Consider the following 25,679-nt stretch of genomic DNA (forward strand, 5'->3'; position numbering starts at 1 on the left):
CTGTCAAGGGCAATAAGCCACTACTCCGCTACATACCCAGAACCTTGCCCATTAAAGGGCTTGATCTTGGACCTCTGAATATCCTTCATCTGAGAAGATACTATGAATCTATGTCGATCCCTCTGAGGACTCCTAGATCTGCGTCTATGCTCATGTCCAACCTGGTGTGCTCTTTCCTGCTCAAGAACAGGAGGTAAGCGATCAATAAGGGTTCGCATCATTTGCCTCAGATCAACCTCCTCAGAGTCGGCATGTCCCTCTTCGTGGTTCTCTTCCTGATGCTCACTGACATGCTCTTCCCTATTCTCTTCCTGAATGGGGCTCTCATGGATAGACTCATGAACACTAACATCTCTGCCTCGTCCACGGCCTCTGCCACGGCCAAGGCTACGACCCCTAACGAAAGATCTCGTCCCAGATACCATCCTACAATAATATCCAAGACACAAGATGCTAAAAATAACCATGAACATACTACTGGAATACATAGATAAAAGACACATGTTTTGCAAACAAGATATTTTCAGTTTTCAGTTTACCTATAATTTCAGTTTAAGTAAAATTTCAGTTTTGAAGTTTTGAGTGTTGAAGTATGAATAAAATAGGTAACTAATAGTTTATATTCTGTTTCAGTTCAACTAGCTTCAAGTTTTAGTTTAAGGTTTGCATTTTTATTCAACTAGTTAACACTAGTGGCGTTCCAATATACCCAGAGCTCCCAATGTAGAAACTTGTGCTCTGATACCAGATGTAACGCCCCGCCAAGGGATCCAAAAGAATTAACCTAAAGTTTCACTAAGTTTGCTAAACATTTTTTTTTTTTAAAGTAAGAAAGTATGACATACACATCAAACAAATAGTAGCGGAAGCAATAACATGTAATCATCGACAAACATACATTGCAAGTTACATTTCTTAAAGATCCCAAGACGTTGAGTCACGTTTAAATTTAATTAATTCTAAGTCTAACAACTATCACATACATATAAAAGAATAATCAGAAACTCCAATGTCCATAATATACATTTGTTCCGAATGCTCCTTGGCAAATTAATTCGGAATGCTCATTAATCCACTGTACATGTCACAGGGTATGAAAGGCTTAAAAGAATATACATATGTAAAGATCAAGATACAACATCCTCAAATCCATGATACAAAGTACAGTAAAAATATATGAAACTATTCACCATACATGATACATCCATACATCCATAATGATAAAACATCTATCATAAAATCTAACCATCCATCATACTAATCCAAGAACATAGTGTAGATAAATGCCAATCACGAAATCTCCAACCACGGTGACCACGGAACGGATCTCAATGGTAAGAGTAAAAGCACTACCACCCGACCGCGTGGAACCTAAATGGTCCACTCCCACCGCGCTGAGGAGATTGTCTCAAGTCCCAAATAGGATAACAAAACCTATAATCATAAATACTCTCTAAGTCCAGGAAATCCTATAAGTATGCTAACTCAAGGGTTCCTAAAAAGATCGACATCTAAATCCCAGAGGTACCACAAGACACGTAGGAAACCTAATATGCAAGTGGGAAAGTGTCATCGCAAAAGTCATGTAGAAGTTACCCGAGCAATCCCTTAGGAATCCCGGGTCCCTACTGATCCTGCGGCCACTAGTATCCTCTCGTACTGACGAGGCATACTATGGAATGCAAGGTCGTAACCAAGCGTCCTCTCTACCCCATCCTAGTCTGTACTAGCACTCATGGCATGGGAGAGAACAAACAATTATCTTGTTGGGTTCATTTTCTCTCATTTAGTGTAAATGTTTTCACTTATTAAAAACGACTTACAATGGGTTTCTCAAGGCAGCCTCTTAGGGCTCCGACCCCCATTGCAAGCCACTTCCCGACTCTACACATAGATAACCTACCCTAGCTCATGAACTCGTAAATCAAAGAATCATAATAAAACCATCTCAGTCCTATACGAGCAACTGAAAAACATCATAAAAAAGATAATCCACAAATTATATCAGTTCTTCATGAGCAATAGATAACATCAAATAGTAATCATGTAATCACGACAGTCCTCTATCAGCAAGTGAAGGCATCAATGATAAGTCATAAAATCCAATGGTTCTCTAATGAGCAACCAGAAAGTAATACAAGTATAACTGATCGAGACTCAGAAATGGTTAAGTTAGGTATCTCAAATATATACACCTCAGCTTCACACAAGGAAACTGGAAAGCAACAACAAACAGTAACACAAACATGTCATAGAGCACTTCATCACATTACCATGGTCAGGTTAAGAAAGATCGAAACCAAATCATCATGACATCACATTCACAACCCCGAGCCTCTGGTAACAACCTAAACTGGTAAACGCTAAACCAACCCCATAACACTCAAAGCATGGACAATATATAGAAAAACATCATAGTCACACAATTGGTTTTGATTTGAAAACATACAGTTGAGTTAAATAATAAGGTTTCAGTTATCAGTGTTTATTTTCAAGTAAAAAGTCTTATAGATCAATTTGATTGATAAAATACTATTGAGTTAATGTGAGGTTTCCATTTCCAGTTGAATGTATGTTTTAAACAGATAGAACCCATAGTTCACCTTTACTAATTATCCCGTTCCTATATCCAAATGAAACACCTAATTACCCCTAATTGTTCTTAAGTCAGAGTCCTAAAACAATCTGAGGGTAATATTTAAATTAATAAGAATACTTGTTGATCTTTGATTATAATAATCTTTACATTTATTGAAAACAGTATTCTAATATCAAACTTGCTTAAACAAGTTTTTCGATTTTAATTAATCTTTATTTAAATCAAACTTTAAATAAAATTAATTAGTGATACATACATAAAAAAAAACTTCATATTATATTTATTAATAATTTATTTATTTATAAAATTATTAATAAATAATAATAAAATTCTAATATAATTTAAAATTTAATAAATTTTAAATTAAAATATAATAATATTAATTAAAACATTTTTTTAAAAAAAAAACAATTTAAAAAGTAAGTCAAAATTTATTTCGTTTTTTTTTTATAATAAAAAACGGCGTGTTTAAAGGCCCGTCGGCCTGCCAATCCCTGCGGCCGCAGATGTTACTGCTGCCGCAGCAGTACCACCTGCCGCGGCAGCGTGGCTGTGGGGCGTGGGAAGTGGTGGCCCCGCCCCACTTCAAACTTTTTAATATAATTTTCATAGATTATTTTTTTTGTATATATATATTTTTTTAATTTTTTAATTTTTTTTTTTTTAAAACAAATTAAGTTTTATTTTAATTAGTTTTAGTTTAATTATATTAAAACAATTCCCTCTAAAGGGAATATATATATATATATATATATATATATATATATATATATATATATATTTAAAAACTTTCAATTTTACACTCAAACCCTTACCTAATCAAATCTCAATTTCTAAATCAGGAAAACAAGGGCTCTCATAATTCATCCAGTCTTCATGGATATAGAAATTATTGACGAACAATTAATAAATTCACAATATTGAATAGTTAAAACTTTCATCACAGAGAATTCAGATCTACAAACCACAGACACGAAGAAGACAAGAAGGGATAATTGCATATTTAATGGATAGTCAAAACACAAGACCTTACCTGATCCTGATGCTATTATGCAATCTCCAGGAACTGTATGCGAATTTGCTCCTATCAATAACCTTCCCCTCGAAGACTTTCTTCGTATCAGCCTTCTGAAATTTGCTTCCAAAAATTGTCTCCCCAAAATTTCCTGTCCAAATTCGTCTATATCTCAAAAATGAACCCCCAAAGTTGTGATAAGCAAATTCTCCTCAATTCGGAGCACTAATTGTGCGTTTACCCGAGAAGACTCTTTGCCCAACTCAGTTAACTCCAATTTAACTTTTATTATCTTTTCTTATTCTTTTGCATTCAACTTTCATGCACATTAAGTTGAATTATTAAATAACTTTATTTAAAATTTCACTTGACTTCAATTCTTAATTAGTTTATTACTTTAAATCTTATGTGCACTTTTAAGAAATTAAAATAACATTATTAATTTTTATAATTTAATCTTTTAATTTAATTCTTATATTTAACTCATGTTTAGATCATGCGATCTAGAATTCTTAATAAATTAATATCTTTCAACTTTTAATTTATTTTAGAACTTAATTGATAACATATTTAATTAATTTAAATAACAATAATATTTAGTATTTATTTAAAAATGAACTCCAAATATATTATTATAAAATTAAATAAATATTATCCTGTTCTAAATATATCTTGAACTTTAATCTCCAACTTTAATTCTTTTATTTATTTAATTAATTAATTAATTAAATATAAAGATATCATAATAATTCTTTATTAAATTAAATCATTAATTAGTCTTTTTAATTAGACTTAATTAATAGAAAAATACACCAATGACTCATAAAGCAACATACGAAAACCCATCATAGAAAAATACATACCAAATCAAACAAAAGGGTTATAATCACAAAATGTAGTGCCTGCCCCTAGTTCACATTCTATTATCATTGTCAAATTCTTTTAAGCTAATTTTATGCATTGATTAGTTTTAAAGATACTAGATTTACATTATTATGATATTATTTCATGACTTTGATTACAAATGTATCAGTTATTATTGCTTAGTTGATTTCATTCATGTGTTGTTAATGGTATTTTGATGATCCTAGTTAGTAAATGTGGTTCCTTTCATAAAAATGTTAACATGATGTCTTTAATGATGATTATGTTGTATTGATAGAGATGCATTATTACATGTACACATTTGATCTTAGATTTGTGATTATTATACTTACCCCATACTTGCATGTGTATGGTGTGTGTGTGTTTATTTTATCTTTCTGTCTGACGTGTTTGATGTGGTTAAGGGAAGGAGTCGTAGTCACCTGCTAGTCGGGATCTACACGATGAACCACTCCCCGCCATTGTCTGTTTAGTTTAGATATATTATATACATGTACATGCTCGTCTTTTATGCAGGATGTAGGTACCAGGCATCGACTTCCCTGAATTGCCAGGATGAGCATGCCCTATTACAAATACTCAAATGGTGAGAATGGGAAGATAATGATCAGGTCCAATCCTAGCCATAAGCCTATAATACTTGTCCTGCAAGGAGGACTCGTAACAGACTGTCTACCTTTTTTAAAATCCGTGAGTATTTTTGTGTGTATGTTGTTTTGTGAGTGTTTGATGTATTTTCTATTAATTAAGTCTAATTAATAGATTAAATTAATAATTTAATTTAATGGAAAATTATTATGATATTATGAATATTTAATTATATTTAATTAATTGAGAAATTAATTAAATATAAAGAATTAAATTGAAGATAAAAGTTTTAAGATTAAATTTAGAACGTAATAATATTTATTAATTTAATAATAATATATTTAGAGTTCATTTTTAAATAAATGCTAAATATTATTGTTATTTAAGTTAGTAAATATTTATCAAATTAAAACGTTCAAAAATATATTAAAAAGGAAAAAAAAAAAAATTTATGGAAAAGATTTAAGTTTGCATGAATGAGTTTTAAATATAAGAGATTAATTTAAAAGATAAAAACATGTGAACTTGAATAAAGGTATTTTAATAAAGTACGCATGAGATTAAAATTATAAATTAACTTTAAAAGCAAAGTCAAAGTGGAAAGTTAAATAAAGTAATTTAACAATTCACTTAAAGTGCATGAAGGATTAATAAAAGAATATCTTAATTAAAAAGAAAATTAATTGTGCATGAATGAATTAATTAAATAAGAGAAAATTAAATATTGGAGATAAAAGTTAAAGTTTAAATTTAAAACGTGATTATATTTATTTAATTTAATAATAATATATTTAGAGTGCATTTTTAAATAAATGCTAAATATTATTGTTATTTAAGTTAATAAATATTTTATCAATTAAGTTTCTAAAAATGAAATTAAAAGTGAAAAGATATTTAATTATCATAAAGATTATAGTTCGCATGAATTATGCATGAGTTAAAAATAAAATTAATTAAAAAAATAAAAATGTGAACTTGAATAAAGATATTTTAATAATGTGCACATGAGATTTAAAAAGTTATAAATTTATTAAAGTAAAGTGGAAAATTAAATAAAGTAATTTAACAATTCACTTAACATGCATGAAAGGAATAATAAAATAATAATTTTAATTAAAAGGGAAATTAATTGTGCATGAATGAATTAATTAAATAAAGTAATTATTATTTTAGAGTTGTGGGGACAGAAGCCCTAAAAGGTGATTAGATTCTATATTAGAGGGTTTTGGGTCATTATTGCACACACAGGTTTTTAGGGAACACACTTTTGGAAAGGGGAGTAAAGAAATCTTTGGAAGCTTGGAAGGGTTCGGATTAGCAAGGGTTTCACCAGATTGTTAGCATCAGATCAAGGTAGGGTTTGTGAACCATTCTAGAAACACTTTCGGATCTTTGTCTTCTTCGTGCTTGTTGGAAATTGCTTTCTCAAATTTTATTGAATGAATCTTGCTATCTTTCTTCTGAATCTTTTGCGATTTGATTTCTTCTGGGAATCAGAATTAAAAAAAAAAAACTATTTAGAAAACCTTGTTTTACTTCTGAAAGAAATTTAGTATTAAATTGAAATTTGGGTTTTGAATTAAAATGGAATTAAGAAATTTAAATTTGGAAGGGGTTTGTTTTTGGAAATGAAAATCTTAGGATTGAAAATTCGAAGGGTTCAATTTATTTTTCCTATCAGTTTAATATCGTAAATGTTATTAAAATATGTATATATTAAAATAATATTGTTATGAAATTCGTTAAGAAAAATATTATAAAATAAAGAATATAGAATTATAATACAATTCTTAAAATTTTCATATATAATAATTTATCGAAATTTATTAGAAGGGTTGTTCTTCTAATAAACAAAATTATTGAAATTTGACTTAGTTAAAATAATAATAATAATAATAATAATAATAATAATAATAATAAAAAAATAAATAAATTTTTTAAAAAATAATAATAATAATAAAATTAAAAAATAAATAAATAAAAAAATAAAAAATAAAAAATAAAAAAAATTAATTAATTAATTTAAAAAAAATAATAATAATAAAAAAAAAAAAAAAAAAAAAAAAAAAAAAAAAAAAAAAAAAAACGAAAATTGAAGCCTTACATTAATTCAACAATATATTATCAATCAAATCCAACTGTGAGACTATGATGTTTTCTATATACTGTCTATATTTCTTTTTGGATTTTGGTGTTGTTTAGATGTCGACCAGTCTAGGATGTACACCAGAGGTTTTGTGAGATTTCTTGGATACTATTATGTGGCTAGATGTTATGATGATTCTTGTGATTCAAACTGGAGTTTATACTTATGAGATTTGTTTTGTGAGCATTTATGTGTATTTGGATTTAGTTTGATCCATCTTGTTATTAGGTTGCCTGTTAAGGAACCAAGTTTGATCTTTATGGGTGTTGTGGTATGGGACACAACTGTGTTTTTATGTGCTTAGGAGAGGTTGTCTAGGTACGTGACTTGGGAGTGGCTTGCATAGGAGTCCGGGACCCAAAGTGGTCAGTACCAGGGTAACCTAATGCAAGTTATGTAATAAGTGATAATTTAGTAATTAAAATTTATGGGGGGAAACGCACTAAAAAGATAAGTTAGAGATATTTGATCCACCCATGCCTTGAGTGCTTGTATAGACTAAGGATGGGAATGAGATGAGTGCCTCGTCTTCTTGAGAGGGCTTTCTAGTTTCCATATGTGTGATGTTGAGGGTCCGGGGTTCATAGTAACCAGTCCAGGGTAACTCAACGCTTGAGGGTCCGGGGTCTATTAAGAGATCAGTCCAGGGTAACTCAAGCAACCATGTGATGACACTCCCTAGTATGTAGCTTGAGTCTCCTCTATAGATTTTGTGTACCTCTGGTGGCGTATCTATTGTCAGATGTGTTTATTATGGTTATTTACTTTCATTGATGATGATTGGTGATTCATGAATGTTGTACTCTTGATATGTGGTTTTTGACTTGAGGTGATTATCTTTCATTGACTTTATCTTATGATTTTGGTATTTGGTTTATACTTGGTTCGTGTATGATGTTTGGTTATGTGGTGTCGGTATTGGATTGAGTGTTCTTACTTTTGGATTATTTTATCTTCTTGAGTAGCATGTGTTACCTTGAGGTAGTTTTGGCTATTAGGAATTCCTTGCCTAGGAATGTTTTAGGTTTGATAGTCGTATGTGGATCGTTCATTATCTTCCCTGCACGGTGGGAGTGGAAGCCTGACTAGGTAACCACGCGGTCGGGAGGTAGTGCCTTCTTACCATTTGGGTCCCCCTTCACATTGCTAGCTGCAGAAGATGTACCTTTATCATTCTTATTTCTTATCTTACAGACTTCTTTTCAGATGATGTATATATGTTATCATGTATTCTGTTGTACAATATCTATTTTCACATACCCTGCGACATGTGCAGTGGATGTTATTGATTGGATGCACTTTCATTGTATTGTTTATACTTATGCATTTGCTTATGCGATCTTGTATCGGTTATTTCTTTATGATCATGAGACATTGTACTTGGAAACTTAAACTAATTAATTTAAAATTATTAAATGTGACTCAACGTAAAGGAACCTTTGAGGAATTGAAACTATATCTGTAATTGCAAATGTGTATTTGTTGTGTATGTTCTTATTGCTTCCGCATTAATGTTATCTTGATGTTGTTTAAACTTCAAAAAAAAAAAAAAAGTTCAGTAAACATTGTAACATGTTAGGTTTATTTCTCTTGGGTTCCCGAGTGAGGCGTTACACAAAATTACATCATTTGATGCATTCAGAGGGTACTTAACTCAGATACTTGTCCTAATTATCAATTAGGACAATTGGCTAAAGGCTTAAGGATTTGGACTTAAGAGTTTATCTCCCCTCTCTTACCATTGAGACAGTGCGATAAGGTACGCTCATCCTGACAATTCAGAGAAGTCGATACCCGGTACCTGCAACCTGCATAAAATCCACGCATGTACAAACACAATATTCTAAGCTAAACAGACAATGGCAAGAAGTGGTGCATCGTGTAGATCCCAACTAGCAGGTGACTACGACTCCCTTCCTTAACCATATCAGAAACACCATACATAAATAAAACAACACGCACACCATACACATGCAGTATGGGGTAATTATCCATAAGAAACACATGGAATAATGAACCATCTAACTAATCATCATCGATAACTGAAACCATTGAATAATCATCATACATGCATGAAATATAGAGTACCAAGTAATCTCATCATATAATAAACTGAGTGTAAACATCATCTGATAATCTCTAAAATAATAATACTACTCATCAAACATAAATGACCTAAAAGAGTTTGGCAATCATATCATAAATGTAGCTCGAAAATGTAAACTAGGGGCAGACACTACATCTTGGTCCTTCGAAAAGGTCTTTTATGCTGTTCACTTTTAAAGTTTATTTGTGCTAGTTGCGAATGTCCTCATATGTGATGCAATCCTTTAGATAGTGCCACTCTGTTTCCACCACACCCTCATTGCAAAATCTACAAATTTTGTCCTTCCGCTCTTCCTTAGGGACCTTCCATCTGCCAGTTTCACATCTCAAATAGTGTAAAACAAATCTCAGTTGGGCAATTAGGATTTTTGCCTTTTCTTTGATCTTGGCTCATAAATACTCTTTATCGTTATGCTCACATGTGGGATTAAATTCTTTGACATGATAAACTTTTTTTCTATCTAACTAATTTGCCCACATAGCAGATCTAATTTTTTTTGCCATCCATTTTTACTTGATATTCAATGCTCCACTTATCAAACCATTTATCATTTTATTTCTTTCGATGAGCCACTTCTCCGTCGATCACCTTTTGGGTTCGTTTGGTTGCTAGAATAGGACTAGAATAAGAAGAAAAAATTAGAATAAGTTTTATATTCGCTATTTGGTACGTTCAATCAAAATAAAAAATAGGAAGACATATTCCAATTTTGCCCCTAAAATGAACATATGTCTATGCCAAAAAATAGTTGAAACTGGAATAACCATTCCTATTCCCAATAGAAAAATGGAATGGGAATGGAAATGAGAAATGGGAATAGAATTAGGCAATTCCAATCATGTTTGGTGCACTTGGAATTCGACTAAGGATATGTTAATCTATTGTTTGGTTGTACAAAAATAGAATAGGAATAAGGTTAAGTTTTGTATTTTTAAAAACATTTAAAAAGAAAAAAAAATTAATTTTTTTTTTTTTAGTTAATTCATTTTCATTTTCATTTTTTTAAACAAATAGATATAATTTAAAAAAATGTTATTAACATAAATTAAAAAAAAATTTAACAAAAAAAATTCAAAAAGTAAAAGTAAAAAATAAAATTCAAAAAAAAAAAAAAACAAAAAATTAAAAAAAAAAAAAAAAAAAAAAATTTTAAAATTAAAAAAAAAAAAAAATTAAAAATATTTTTTAATGAAAAATCATAATGGGAATGGAAATGGCCTATTCCAATAACAGATTTTTTTGACATAGACATATGCTCATTTTAGGAGCAAAATTGGAATATGCCTTCTTATTTTCAATTCCGATTAAACTTACCAAACAGCGAATATAAAACATATTCTAATTTCGTTTTCCTATTTCACTCATATTCCAGCAACCAAACGGAACCTATAAAAAACATAATTCTATTCCCATTCCATTTTTCTATTCTAATTTTCAATTCTTATCCCAGCAACCAAACGGGCCCTTTATGACAACCTTGTCCCGAAAAGTTGCTCCTCGTTTAAGACTTGACAGGTGAAAAAGCCGAAAATAGAAAACGGATTTCTGCCGATTTCCGCCTACTGCAACTGTAACTTGCAGCGTCTAGTCTCAACCAGTTCTCGATAATTTACAGATTATAATTTCCTTATGTGTTTCTCTACTGATTCCCGATTACACGACTGAAAGATTATTTTCAATGTCCCCTCAGCATACAGACAGTCGGGAGGCAACAGCTTTACATTAGTTTCTCTTCGTCAGCCACAAATAGATAGGATTTCAGCTGTTTGCAGTCGTCTGCTTTAAACACCAAGCTTCAGTACGTTAAAGTGGCCAACGAATTTAACAGTGAACTGTAAATATCTGCGCACCGTAAATTCTCGCAGAACAGAGACTCGTGGAATAATTAATTAGAAAACCCTAAACCTCTTTCCTTCGAATTTTAGGGCGAACTGTAACGATTTTTAATTGTGTTTTGTCCTTTTGGTGAACAACGTGAGATAGGTTACAACTTTCATTATGATTCAATATGTTTATGTCCCCCTTTTCAGGGTTTTTACATACGAAGATTATTGTGAGCTGTTCTGAAATTCTAAATCCCTTACGAGGATGTCGTCGACGCTCTTGGATGTGACAAGGGGTGCTCACGAGGAGGTGGAGCGTTTGGAGAGGTTAATCGTGAAGGACCTTCAGAGAGAACCTGCCACAAACAAGGACCGCTTGTATCAGAACCATCGTGTCAGCAATATGGTTGATGCTATCATGTCTACAACACAAAAATTGGTCACTATCTTTGTCGCTTACTCATTTAATGATAAAATTCTCGAGCAACTTTTAGTTTCCTGTTCTTGAGTTAATCTTCAGTAGAATGGTGGCGTTTCAACAGATTGAAATATACGAAGACAAAGATCACGCCAGGAAGGATGAAATTGCAGCTCTTGGAGGTCAAGGTGCGAGCGGCCAGAATGTCTTCGGTGCATTTTATGACCGTCTAAAAGAGGTAGGGATGTTGTCATTTACATTGTCTAGTAGTGTTTGGGATGTAATCGGTTTTATTGGCTAAAATATGCAGGCATGTTCTCGTTTATCCCAAAGCATAAATGCTCGTTTTATTTGGGATTGAAAATGTTAATAGAAATGATAACTATTTGATAATTTTAGGGCATTTTATTGAAATCAAGATGGTAGAACTTGTTGCGTCGGAGTTGTCTTTTGCATATAATTTATTTTTCTCCATCTGAATACCTATCATGTCCGCTCTACTTGGAATTTGATTTAGAACAATCTATCCTCTTGCTCAATTTCTTAAGAAGATGCTTGGTTGAGATAGATAATCATTATTAATTCTCTGTTCAAGTCTTCAGTTAGGTCTCAAATTTGAGGTTTATTAGCTCTAAATATTTGAATTGCTCAGAAGAACTCCAAAAATGATTACAACTACATGATTTTAAGTTATAGCTTCCATTCGTTGTGAATATGTGTGCAAGTCTTGTTAATATCTTAAAATTTAATGTGCAGATCCGTGAATATCATAGACGGCATCCAACTGCTCACATTGTTGAAATGTTGGACGATCCTGAAGAGTTACTGAAGGAGGAACCCCAGATTGATTTCAGTGGAGAGGTATCTATGCTGTTACTTTTTCAATTAATTCTCATTGATTCCGTTGATGATTGCATGCATAGTTATAATTACTCAACTTGTTTAGTTATCATTGCAGGTAAGTAATTGTAGTTTGCTTAGGGTAAGCTCATGAATTTTTAATGCGAATCTGCTTTAAACAATTAACTCCTACAAACAAGGAAGCAAATGAAATATTAAATATGAAAATTGTATTTTTTCATAATTTTGGCAAGATGAATTGGTTTTTGGTGGGAAAATGAAAACAGATTATTGACAAGTGGCAAAATTTTCTCCTAAACTGGTGGGGCTAATTCCAGCCTCACCCCTTTTTCATCTGCTCAAAATGAAAAAGCTAAAAAGTAGGGGCTCCTATAAAATAGGAAAAGATTCTAATTAAAGCTTTGGCCCCTACCAAAAAAATGCATGGGATCTCCAGTTCCCAAAAAATAGAGCCCAAGCCCCCTCCATGGGACTGCTGCCTTAGATTCTACTGTGTTATGTCAATTTGTGTCATAATTCTCTAGTTTCTTGGCATGTTTGTTGGGACAGAAGTTAGAACTTTGTTTTATTTCCCAAAGTTTGCTCTAAAGCAATGCCCTAAACTCTGAAAATATACATTTAGACTCTAAAGATAGAATTTATTCACCTTGTACCACAAAATCAAGCCAACTATGTACATTTGATCTAGTGAAACAATATTAGCTGGGTTTCTCAGATGTTTCACAGATAGAAAGAGAAGTGGGTGTATAATGCAAGTATTAGCTCATGGCATATATTTATTGCTTTTTGGAACAGTAATTGAAGAGTTTGTAGAAAACTAATCCCAGAAATACCTTTTCAGTTTGACAAACAAAGAATGGAAAAAAATGTTAAAATTTAAAACCCTGAAATAGATGAAAAATATTCAGTTCAGATAATATACTTTAACTATGTGAGTACCCTTTTAACAGTCTCCCTTGTATGAATGTAATGTCCCCATTTTTGCCAGCATTGGAGTTTGAGAGATTAGTCTATTATTGTGATCCTTGTAGGCTAATTATTGTGCATAGAGGGTCTTCTAAGGCGTGGCTTGGCTTGGGAGGGTTTTGTCTTCTCCACAATTCAGTAAGTTATAGGTTGGACTTTGTTTGGGCTTAGTTTTGTATACTTACTATTTGTGGTAAGTCCGATGTTGATTGAGATGGACTTTTTCTATTTTTGGAAAATACATTTGGTCACATGGAGAAATAATAGGTGTGGCTCCTATTTTAGAGGACATATTTAAATGGTGTGTATTTTGAGAGTTATTATATTTTTAGTGGCCAAATTATTATTAAATTGTTAAATGACTTATTATTATAAAGTTATAATTTAACTTTATAACGTAGGGTTGAGTCATCATTGAAAGGGGCCATTTATTTAATCAATTATATGCCTAAACCAAGTATTAAATGTTACTAATTTAGTTGTGTTGGAAAGTTTCAAGAGCTGAGTTTTTTTGAGAAACTTTCGCAATTTCTTAAGTTGAGTTCTTTTGGGAAACTTTTGTCAACAAGGAATTATAAATATGAGCTCATTTCAATGGAAAAAGCACACTTGAATATTTATTTACTTTTGTTGCTTTTATGATGTTCTGAATTTTGTTGCCCTTGCTGAGGTATAAGGGAAGCTGAGAAGTGTTTTTGAACCACTGCTGAGGTAAAGTGATTCCATTTAATCTCCCTTACTGTTATTGTATGTGGCTAGGAGTATTATTATTGTGGAGGAAATTGCATTTTTGGTGGTTTCAGAATTCTGAGATTTATTTCTGAGGATTGCATTTGCAATTGTGCAAGAGCTGAGTTTTTTTGGGAAATTTTGTAGTTTCTTAAGTTGAGTTCTTTTGGGAAACTTTTGTCAACAAGGGATTATACATATGAGTTCATTTCATTGGAAAAAAAACACTTGAATATTTATTTACTTCTGTTGCCTTTGTGGCTTTTATGAGCTTCTGAATTTTGTTGCCATTGCTGAGGTGTAAGGGAAGTTGACAAGTGTTTTTGAATCACTACTGAGGTAAGGTGATTCCATTTAATCTCCCTTACTGTTATTGTCTGTGGCTGGGAGTGTTATTATTGTAGAGGAAATTGCATTTTTGGGGGTTTCAGAATTCTGAGATTTATTTTTGAGGATTACATTTGCAATCGTGCTGAGGTATACAATTGCTCTCTTCTCCTACTGTTATTTACTGTGGCTAGGGAGAATTACCTTTGACTGAATTTGTGAAGGAATTGGAGGATTCTTTGATATCTGCGATTTACATTTGAGGATCCACGTGAGTTATTCAGAGGCAGCCAATACTAGCATTTGCAGCGTTTGGTATTTTGGGAATGTGCAGTGATCATTTCTAGGCACCACGTGGGAAATCTGAAGCAATTCTGACATTTTCTCTCACCTGCAATCTCTGCAGGAGGCTGCATTTTTGATCACAGGGCTGGATCAATGATCCATGTTGCAAGATTTGGGATTGTCCTTGCCCACCAACACCCTGCATCACATTTTTGGGGCTGCCAGGCATCCAACTAGTCCTGTGGTTGGAATAGGAAGGTGTGCAGGTCAGTTCAAGGGCCATGTTTTGCATGTTTGCAAATACATATCATCCTACAAGCTGCGATCTGGTTTTTGAGAATAGCTGTTCACACTTTGGCTACGATTTGGCCATTGGGGTTAATAAATCTGCTCCTGCATACAAGTTCCAAAAATTAATGTGATTTTTCTCAAATGCAATAGAAACTTAATAATGACATGATTAGTTTTTGGTCTCATTGTTCTAGAGTGGTTATAGAACACTTTCAGAATTATGTATGCAAACAAATAAGGAAGAAGTTGTAAATTGGTTGTTGGTATTCATTTATACAAGAGTCTTCAATGTTTGATTCATCTAGTAATTATGAGTAGCTCATTACATAGCCTAGTATTGTGCTAGAAAGTTAAAAAATCATATGCACAGTGATAGCTGAATTGCTCGCCAATTGTTTGATGAAATGTCAAAGCACTGAGTAGTGTGGAAATTGATGATTGTTTGAGCCATAACCGATAGGGGTTTTTACAATGAGAGATAAGAATTTTTCAAGAAATAAGACTTTCTAAAGTTATTTTTCTCAACTAACAACCAATCTGCAGTTTGATCCAAAGGATGAAGAAAGTCATGAATTATCATACAATACAGCCTTGCGATCATTACATTTGTATAACTTGTTTAGAACTTGAATGGTTGTTCTTGAAAGGTGAAAGAGAAGATGTAAAAAAACTTAACAAGTGGGGTGTTTGAGAGATATATTAGGTATTACATAGTAATTGGTAAAATTAAATTGTTTTATGAACAAAGAATTGAAATGTTCTTATAGATTTACGAATGACATGTTTCTAAAGAAAAACATAGAAAGAATAGAAAGTACCTATTATTTACAAAATATCTAGAAGTGACCATCAAAATAGAAATAATCTAAATAAGACAATGTTATTTTAATACCCTCCCTTAATGGTCACTCTATCAACTACACCAAGGAGTGAGCCCCTTGAACTTGACAAAGTTATTTGGAAGTAGGCACTAGGTGAGAATATTTGTAGTTTGGTTTGCTGTAGGAACATACTGCAAATCATTGGATCCATCTTCAATCAGCTGGTGGATGAAGTGACTATGAAGGTCAACATGCTTGGTTTGCTCATGGAAGACTGGATTTTTGGCAAGTTTGAGTGTCCCTTGGTTGTTATAGAAGAGGGGTGAAGGTCCTACTTGAGACATTTGACTGTTTGAAAGCATCTGTTGAAGTCAAACTGCCTCACAAGTTGCTTTGATTTTTCCTTGATATTTAACTTCTGTCGAGGAATAGATATGACCTGCTGCTTCTTATCAGCCAAAGTGATATCACCTGTGCCCAAAGTGAAGACATACCTAGAAATGGAATTTTTGTCATTAGCAGTGCCTCCTTAATCCAAACCTGTGTACCCAATGAGTCTGTGATCTTTGGTTTCTCCATAGGATACCAAAGTTTGATTCGCCCTTTGTCATAGTGTAGGATGCGCTTTGTTGCAACCCAATGCTATGAAGTAAGAGTTGTCATGAAGGGGCATATGCAACTCACTAAAAAGCTTAGATCACGTCTAGTGGTGGTGAGATAAATTAAAAATGCCCACTAGTTGCCTGAATGCGGATTCATTTTCAATTTGAGAACCAAACTTAGCTGATAACATCAGACCAAACTCTATAGGTGTAGATGTAGGTTTGCAATCCTACATTCGAAATTTGTCTAGCAGAGCCTATGCATACTTAGATTGAGAGATGCAGATGTTATGAGTCCATTGCTAAACTTGGACACCTAGGCAGTATAGTAGAAGCCCATTAGATCAGGTCTAGTGGTGGTGAGATAAATTAAAACTGCCCACTAGTTGCTTGAATGCGGATTCATTTTCAATTCGAGAACCAAATTTGGTTGATAACTTTAGACCAAACTCTATAGGTGTAGATGTAGGGTTGCAATCCTACATTCAAAATTTGTCTAGCAGAGCCTATGCATACTTAGATTGAGAGATGCAGATGCTATGAATCCACTGCTAAACTATGGGTCAATGAGTTTGACCCAAAATCACACAATTAAATCTTGATAGCAATATCACAATTTGACTTGTTGTGGAAATTATCTCCTACTTATCAATTGATGAGCTTAAGGGGCTTTCTAATGAATGGTTCATAAGGCACAACACTTGGTGAAGGTTTTGCAAACGGGGTTGCAAGCTTTGGGTTTAACCATGGAGGAAACTCCGTAGTTAAGTGCGCTTAGGCTGGAGTAGTTCTGGGATGGGTGACCTCTCGGGAAGTCTCGGTGCTTCACCCTGTGAGCATCACCTAGATCCAATGAGTGCTAAGTGTTCCATTTATTCTCATCAGAGATGGATTCATGTTGAATCACTACTCGTGAAGCATGGGTCAATGAGTTTGGCTCAAAATCACATAGTTAAATCGTGATAGCAATATCACAATTGGACACCTAGGCAATAGTGTAGAAGCCCCAAGGTCAGTCACGTTAGAAGACTAACATAAATTTTGTTTAATTCCTTGAATCAAAGATGTGTAACTGCCAGTTGTTAGGGTGATACCAATGCCAATAGTCTTGACATATAGATTTGAGTATGAAAGACTTCTCTAGAAACCCTGATTTATGAGGTGCTTACAAATTTCCATTTGCCATGCTCAAGGAGCTTGTTTTAGGCCATAAATGCTTTCACCAATTTGAGTACTTGGTGTTTCTTTACCAGTAACCTTGAATTCAGGAGGTTGCGTCATGTAGACCTCTTCTTGTAACTCACCATTTCTGAAAGCACTCTTGATGTCCATTTGATGTACTTTCTAGCCATACTAAATTGTCATGGCTAGGACTAATTTGATGGTGCTCATCTTTGCTATCGGAGCAAAGGTCTCCTCGTAGTCAATTCCTTCACACTGAGAGAAGCCTTTGGCAATAAGATGAGCCTTGTACTCATCTAAAGTACCATCAACCTTGTATTTAACCTTACAGACCCATTTGCATTCAATGAGTTTCTTCCCTAGAGGAAGATCTGACAGAACAGAGTGTGTGTTATTCTTCCACAAGCTATGGTGCTTAATGTGATAGCTTGTTCTCACTCAGGTACCCCTTTTGCCTCTTTGTACGTTTGAGGCTCACACATACTGTGGATGTTGGCGATGAGAGCAATATTTATAGTATCATTCTCTTCTTCTAAACAATTCTACCCTCAACGAGCTCATTGTCATGGAAATCACCAAATGTCTTACCCCACCATTTAGGCCAGAGCGTAGAATTGACAACGTCAAATTTAGGAGATGCATAGAAGATTGGATGAATCTTGAGGAAAATTAGGTACGTGATGCCATAGGAGAAGGAATTGGTGAAGGTGTAGGAATTAGAATAGATGAAGCCCTTATATCATGTGGATCTAATGGAAGATAGACATCCAAGTCTTGAGCTTGGAGAGGCTGATCCATTGAATCCATAATTGGAGGGGGAGCTAAAATGGCCCTCGTTCCTCATTAAAGAACACATCACGACTAAAGATGAGATGATCTATTTTGATGTCAACAACTTGATAGGCTTTGTGATTATCACTATATCTAATTAACATGAGTTTCTCGCTTTGGCATCCAACTTGGTGTGCTTAGCATCAAGAATCTAGACAAAAGCAGTGGAGCCAAAAACTTTGAGATGACTGATTTTGGGCTTACAGCCTGACTGAGCCTCTTCCAAAGTCGTCTTCTTCATAATCATTGTAGGAGAGCGGTTGAGAAAATATACAGCAGTTTGGATTGCTTCAGCTCAAAATTTCTTTGAAACAATCTTGTGTCAAAGCATAGAGTGGGTTATTTTGGTGATTGTGTGGTTTCTTTGCTCAATGACACTATTTTGTTGAGGGGTGTAGGGTGTTGTTAATTGGCTCTTTATGCCATGTTATTCACAAAAATGGGTCAAGGCAGAAGAAAAAATTTCTCGCCCTTTGTCAGTTCTAAGAGTAACAATATTTTAATCAAACTCTTTCTACAAATTCTTTGAATTTGTGAAACAAAGCAAACACCTCTAATTTTTTATGAAGGAAATACACCCACATTTTATGACTGAGATCATCAAAAAAAAGTAAGAAATACTTGGACCCAGTAATAGAAGGAGTAGCCATAAGTACATAAATATCAACATGGACCAGTTGTACTACCTTAGAAACTCTCCAAGAGTTGGCTTTTGAATGTAGAGTCCAATGTTGCTTACTAGTTTGAGATGCTCCACAAACTACAAGGTTTTGGTTCTGCATCTTTTGCAGTCCAATGACAAGATCTTTTCGAACAAGTAGAGAAAGATGTGCACATTTAAATGCCCATTCCTACAAGTGCCAGAGTATTGTTAGAATCTGAAAAGATTAATAACCCAGAAAACTAGTGCAAAGAGTAAATATCTAAACTATGAATGCAAATGATACAAAATCAAAATAGCATCATCGAGTTAGTCTCCAAGAGAGTAATGCAAATGCTGGAAGCAAAATAGCATTAAGAGGATGCAAAAACAAGAGATGAAAATACAAGCTAGGTAGCATGCTTATATAGGCTAGGAAGAGGGAGGAGGTGGCAACACCAACCAATGAGGAGCAACCATCTATCGGACTAAAGATAGCAAAGTATCTTCCCAAGATAGGTAATGGATGCTCACATGTAGGAAGGTGACACCTCACAACCATTCACCTAATAAGACATGCTTTATTAACCTAAGCGAGATTATTAAAAATGTAGGAAAAACCTAGCAAAATAGGAAAAATAAAAAACTACACTAACACCCCCCATAAGCGAAGCTTAGGTGGATGTAGAAATGGATCCCGGCAAGTCAAGCCTGATGAGGTACCCATGCACATAAAATTCCCCCAAAAGAGAGAGAAAAGAGACTCCCCAAAGAAAATTAGGACTCCAAGTGAGAGGAAGAGGCCCCCCCAAAAGATGAAGCATCCCACACCCCCAGCAAAGCTTGCAAATTTTGTCCGGTAGATCCACTTACATCGAACAAGTTTTCTTCCCTTAGGAAAATGGACAACATCCCAATTGTGGTTCCTCATCAAGGAACTATACTCTTCCTGCATAGCTATATCCCACTCAGAAATACTAGAAGCCTCATGAACGGATTGTGGATTTGAGGTAGTAGCAATGAAGATATGTAGAGCATCCTTGAATTGTGAACGAGTCTGCTTGGTGTCTGATGGATCCCCAACCCAATCACCTGCAAACTGCAAGGTCTGTCTAGCCCAGAGTGGACCAGAAGATGGAGAATCTAGAGGAGAATCATCAACCTGTAAATGATGACTAGGAGAGGAAGGAGGTGAGTCCTCTGAATCACTCTCTGCATCAAAAGTGGAGGTAGAAGACTGCTTAAGTGAATCTGACCCATCAGAAAATCTATCATGTATTCCAAGTGACTACAATGTCAAAGCAGAAGGCAACCCTGTGACCATGCTCTGCTGGTTAAGCTGATGCAAGTAGTGGAAGTTAAGATGGCTAAACCGCTCATGCCATAATCTGCTCACATCATTAAAGTGAGTGAGTGAAACAGTCAAAGGAGGATCAGGAACAAAGTGAGAAAACATATAGAGTTGTGACTGATGATCTGCTCTCCCAACTGCAACTGTAGAATCATTGTGCAACTCACATATCTCCACTGAACTAAGAGTGAACTCAACCCGCTTGCCTAAACTTGTGTGAGTGATCTGGTGTACCGATTGGAGATTGGTTGACAATGAGGGTACATAAGGAACATCATGGAATGTACCATCCCCCACATCAACAGACCCTCTCCCACACACCTCAACAAGAGTGTTATCACCCATCAAAATAGAAGGCATAGTACACGGCTCCAAGGATGGAAGTTCTTCCTTAGATGAAGCCATGTGGTGTGAAGTACCCGAATCAAGAACCCAAGTGGATGGTGAGGAAGCAACTGCAAAAAGAGCCTTGCCCTTTCCTTTCCCCTTGCTATTTTCTTTTTCTTTGTTAGACCCTTCAGTAGAACTTTGTTTGATAGACTCAGGAACACTGATATTATTCTTCTCAAGAACGTATTTCAAGTGATCAAGTTGTTTCTGCAAACATTTATGTTCATCATGACCAGGTCTTTCACAATAGGCACATTTGACCTTTTCTTTCTTAGGCTTATCGCCCTTGGAAGATGGTGTATCAATAGTTGCTTTTGAAAAAATCGATATCTGATCCTTCTTCTCCTCGCTATTCTTTTGTTTCTTATCCTTACTATTATTGTTACTACTTTGTCCTTGTTGTTCTTTTGTGCCTTGGTTGGCAGCCAAGGCATGTGACCTAGAGGACTTAAGAATGCCCATCTGGATTAGCTTGTCCTGTTCTCGAGTGAGATTGACAGCAAAATCATCTAAAGATGGCATGGTGAATTGAGTACCAAGTGCACCCTTAGTAGCATAGAAGGTAGAGACAAACACAGAATATTCTTAACTTAGCTTAGAGAGAATACTAAGAATCAGTTGTTCATCTTTCTTTTCAATTCCACATTGTTTTAACTGCAGCCTTAGTGATTTCAATTTGGTGAAGAAATCTTGGATTGTGTTGAAATTGCCTGGACTCAAACTAATTAATTCATTTTCCAACATATGACCCCTCATTGAATCTTGTGTGCCAAATAGTGTTTCTAGCTTTGTCCATACTTCATTTGGTGTATCCAAAGACTCAATGTGAAATAGCAATTCAGGAGAAACAGACAAACACAATGTTCCAAATGCCTCATCACATTTGTTAAACCACTTAGGCTTATCTTCATCTTTAGCAGGTTCAGTTTCAAGTCCCATAGTTATCCTATTTAATCCAGCTTTCCTTAAGTGAATTGTCATGCGTGATTTCCACTCAAAATAATTGTATGGAGTTAGGATGGGCATATTTGTTTGATCCATGATGAAGAAATGCAGAGAAGAAATGCTAGAAAGAAGAGAACCCAGCCACGACAATGTGCCCCCCCTTTTTACTCAATCAAAGAACCCCCATTGAAATATGATTTGACACTTTATTTTAGTGCGTTTACAACTACCACTAGAAAGAAATACTTAGTGGTCTTGATTTCATTGCATTACAAACTCTCATGAAGAGCATATGCTGAAAGTGAAACTTGGGCACAATAATCAAGGAAACAAATAGCACCATTGTGATCTACTCGAAAAATCATGCACTTTCAAAAAAAGAATCGCCTCGATATGAGGTCGTATGAGAAAGTTATGATCTTCCGAAGTTTCCAAAATGAGAATTGTGCACAGTCACGGCTGAGAATCTGCAATTTTTGAAGAATTCATGAATGAAAATCAAAAAACAACTCCACTAGTAGATAGAGCACAAAAAAATAGCCAAGATCATAACAAGAATCATCAAAATCGGAGTCCGTATGAGCAAGAATGAGACATTTGAAAACTGCGTTCAAATCTGCGACTGCCAACGGAGAGGGGTATGGCTGTAGCTTTGCATGCTCGATTCTGCAAAATATACAGCTTGCATGCAAAATCTAAAAGATACCCAGATGGTTTTTCGGGGCTGCGAACAAAACCCAGAAAGCGTTTTTCTTGCTGATGTACAGAAGATTTTGCTGTAGTGTAAATCAGACGCCTTTAATAGTAAAAAACGACTCCAAAAATCAAAAAACGACCCCAGCAACCAGAATATGACATGCAAATGCTGGATCAACTTCCTAAGTCCATCAATGGCATGCTAGAACCTGCAAAACTGATTGAAAACTCCAAATATGCAAGTTGGTTGTCAGATTTGAGATTGAAAGCCCCAGAGAAAAACTGTTTTTGTCAAAACTTTTCTGATTCTCAGGATCATCCAAAGATGCAAGAGAAGAGCATACTTCGTTTTTCAAAAAACTACAATAAAGTTTATTAGCCCCCCCCGAATCTCTCAAATAAGGAAACTAAAATCTACTCTTGCACATAGAAAAGCTCTGATACCATGTTAGAATCTGAAAAGATTAATAACCCAGAAAACTAGTGCAAAGAGTAAATATCTAAACTATGAATGCAAATGATACAAAATCAAAATAGCATTATAGAGTTAGTCTCCAAGAGAGTAATGCAAATGCTGGAAGCAAAATAGTATTAAGAGGATGCAAAAACAAGAGATGAAAATACAAGCCAGGTAGCATGCTTATATAGGCTAGGAAGAGGGAGGAGGTGGCAACACCAACCAATGAGGAGCAACCATCTATCGGACTAAAGATAGCAAAGTATCTTCCCAAGATAGGTAATGGATGCTCACATGTAGGAAGGTGACACCTCACAACCATTCACCTAATAAGACATGCTTTATTAACCTAAGCGAGATTATTAAAAGTGTAGGAAAAACCTAGCAAAATAGGAAAAATAAAAAACTACACTAACAAGTATACCAATTGAGGATTTCTTGGCTTCTATGGCAAGCTCTGGAGAATCATCGGAGTCAATAAGTTTGAATAGACCATGATCTTCAAGACCCATGGCAACAGTAGACTGGGTCTCCTGATCAGTGATACTGCATTGATGTGAATTGAAGGTCATGTCTAGTCAAGGTGAATGTCTTAGAATGTGACTGACTGAGTTCTATTCGTAGAACATAATACACATCAAGGAAAATTAGTTTCTTCCCTCCAGATTGAATCAACCTATTGCCCTTTCCAACAATGGTTTACTATTCCCCACAAAAAATAATTGAATTTGAGAACGATTGGAAATCTGTGAACCAATCCCGACAATGAGTGAAGTAGTTGGATGTACTTGAATCAATATACCAAGTAGAGGATTTGACATGGTCTGCAGGTCTTTTAGCCATGACAGAATCTCTTTGCTGAGTGTGCTCTGCTGCATTTGCTTAAGGCTGTGAACCACTTTGCTTGGCTTGTGCAGCCAAATGTTTACGACACTCCAACTTCATATAACTTTACTTATGGTAGTTGCACTGATTAGTATTCTTCGAGCCTTGAGATGCTGGAGCAAAGTATGTATGTTGAGAAGACTGAGAAGGGGGACAATGGGCTGTGAAGGTCTGTTCTTTGGAAGATGAACTGGTACCACTGTTGAATTGTTGTTATTGTCGTTCTTGCTGTAAAAGCATTGTGCGGAGATTGGAAAATCTTAAGTCAACATTGGTAGAGGCAATACTGAGTGTCTCAACAAAGTGTTCATAAGAAGACGACATGCTTTTCAAGGTGATCACCATTATGCCTTCTTCCATTTTGTGCCTAGTTGCTTCTAATTGATCTCAAATGTCCTTGATTTTATTGAGACGATCCTATAGGGACAATTGTTCATCCATCATGATCATGAAGAGCTTGTTCTTTAGGAAGAATGCTCGAGTCTTGTTAGAGTATTCATGCAGATATTTTAGATGACTCCAAATTTCTGCAATGGTTTATGCTTGAAGGAACTTGTGGTAGCTAATCATCAATTACCTAAAGTTTGATGAGCACAATAGCTTTCCGATTTCTCTCGTGAAATTTATCTAGCTCATTGCCTTCATTTGCAGGACAATCAGTCTTGCTCAAAACAATTTTATCAAGAGATCTGTATTCAAAGATCATCATCATACACTGCTTCTAGGTATTGTAGTTTCTGCCGTTGTATTTCTGACTCTTGTCAAACAATAGATATGCCATTGTAGAAAATTGATGTCAAAGGAAAAAGGAAAAAAAGTAAAGTTTCTTTTATAGGCACCTAACTGTGCTGCAAACAAGACGTACATACTCTTTACCTAGTAGGATTTGAACTTGTGACCTCTCTTTGAAGAGTACAAATTCTTCACCACTGGGCAATCTTAGGCTGTACAAACGTGGTTGACCGAATGGCTACCCAACTATTGAGACAAAAGTATGATCAAACATATGAAAATTGCGCATTGAACAATATTCTGGTAGAAAAATGCATTGATTTTGAGGCAAGAAACAAATTTTTAGGCATAGATCCCAATGCAATAATTTTTGAGGACCTAGAAAAATAGACAGAGACCCAAACATCTTGAAAAACCCGCTAAGAATTTGCAATCAAAAGTCAAATCTGATAAAAAACAAAGGATTTCATAGAAACGCTTGGCAACCACTCCAAAACAGGTAGAAAATGAAAAATCATAGATCACAGGTGTAAATAAAGCCCTAGAAATCACGAAAGTAGTTTTGAAGCATGAAAAAAATAGTTAAAATAGCAGAAACAACCACAATAATGGCGAAAATAACCACAAAATGTTGAGAAAGGCACCGAGTGGAGTCACATGCAACTAAACTTGTCACATGCAGAGGCACAAATAGGATGATAATTGTATTATCAATGAAGTTAAAATACAGTTTGCAAACACTAATAATAGTGTAAACAAAAAAAGCAAAGTTGTATTAATTAAGACATCGTATAAAAATAGAACTGAATGATCAAACTAAAAAGAAAGCCAAATGACCATTAACTAGAACTAGCTAAATTTAGTGAGAGACTAAAAATATAAAAAATATGCTAATACCCTCCCTTAATGGTTATTCTATCAACTACACCAACTTGCCCCCTAAACTCGATAAACTTGTCTGGATTGAGAGACTTGGTGAGGATGTTTGCAGTGTTGTCCGCAGTGTAGACATACTGCAACACCACAGTTCCATCTTCGACTAGCTAGCGGATGTAGTGACAATGAAGATCTACATGCTTTGTCTCTTCATGGAAGAATGGATTCTTG

General features: G+C 34.6%; 1 protein-coding gene across 3 annotated transcripts in view; it reads left to right on the plus strand.

The window, feature by feature from the left end:
* The first annotated feature begins 10,757 nt into the window (after positions 1-10,757).
* Positions 10,758-25,679, plus strand: part of ATO (splicing factor-like protein) — a 134,407-nt gene continuing 119,485 nt past the window's right edge. The window contains exons 1-4 of one of the 3 annotated variants that reach the window (XM_089811733.1): positions 10,758-11,174; positions 11,371-11,602; positions 11,706-11,819; positions 12,338-12,442. In XM_089811733.1, the coding sequence (XP_089667859.1) occupies positions 11,429-11,602; positions 11,706-11,819; positions 12,338-12,442 (393 nt within the window). In that variant the 5' untranslated portion in view covers positions 10,758-11,174; positions 11,371-11,428. Of the gene's footprint in view, positions 11,192-11,370; positions 11,603-11,705; positions 11,820-12,337; positions 12,443-25,679 lie in introns of all 3 variants that reach the window. The other 2 variants (XM_089811736.1, XM_089811735.1) reach the window with 2 other exon arrangements.

This window comes from Cupressus sempervirens, chromosome 11 (genome assembly GCF_028749045.1).
Source record: "Cupressus sempervirens isolate cs-2001-9-10 chromosome 11, ASM2874904v1, whole genome shotgun sequence".
Classification (NCBI taxonomy): Eukaryota; Viridiplantae; Streptophyta; class Pinopsida; order Cupressales; family Cupressaceae; genus Cupressus; species Cupressus sempervirens.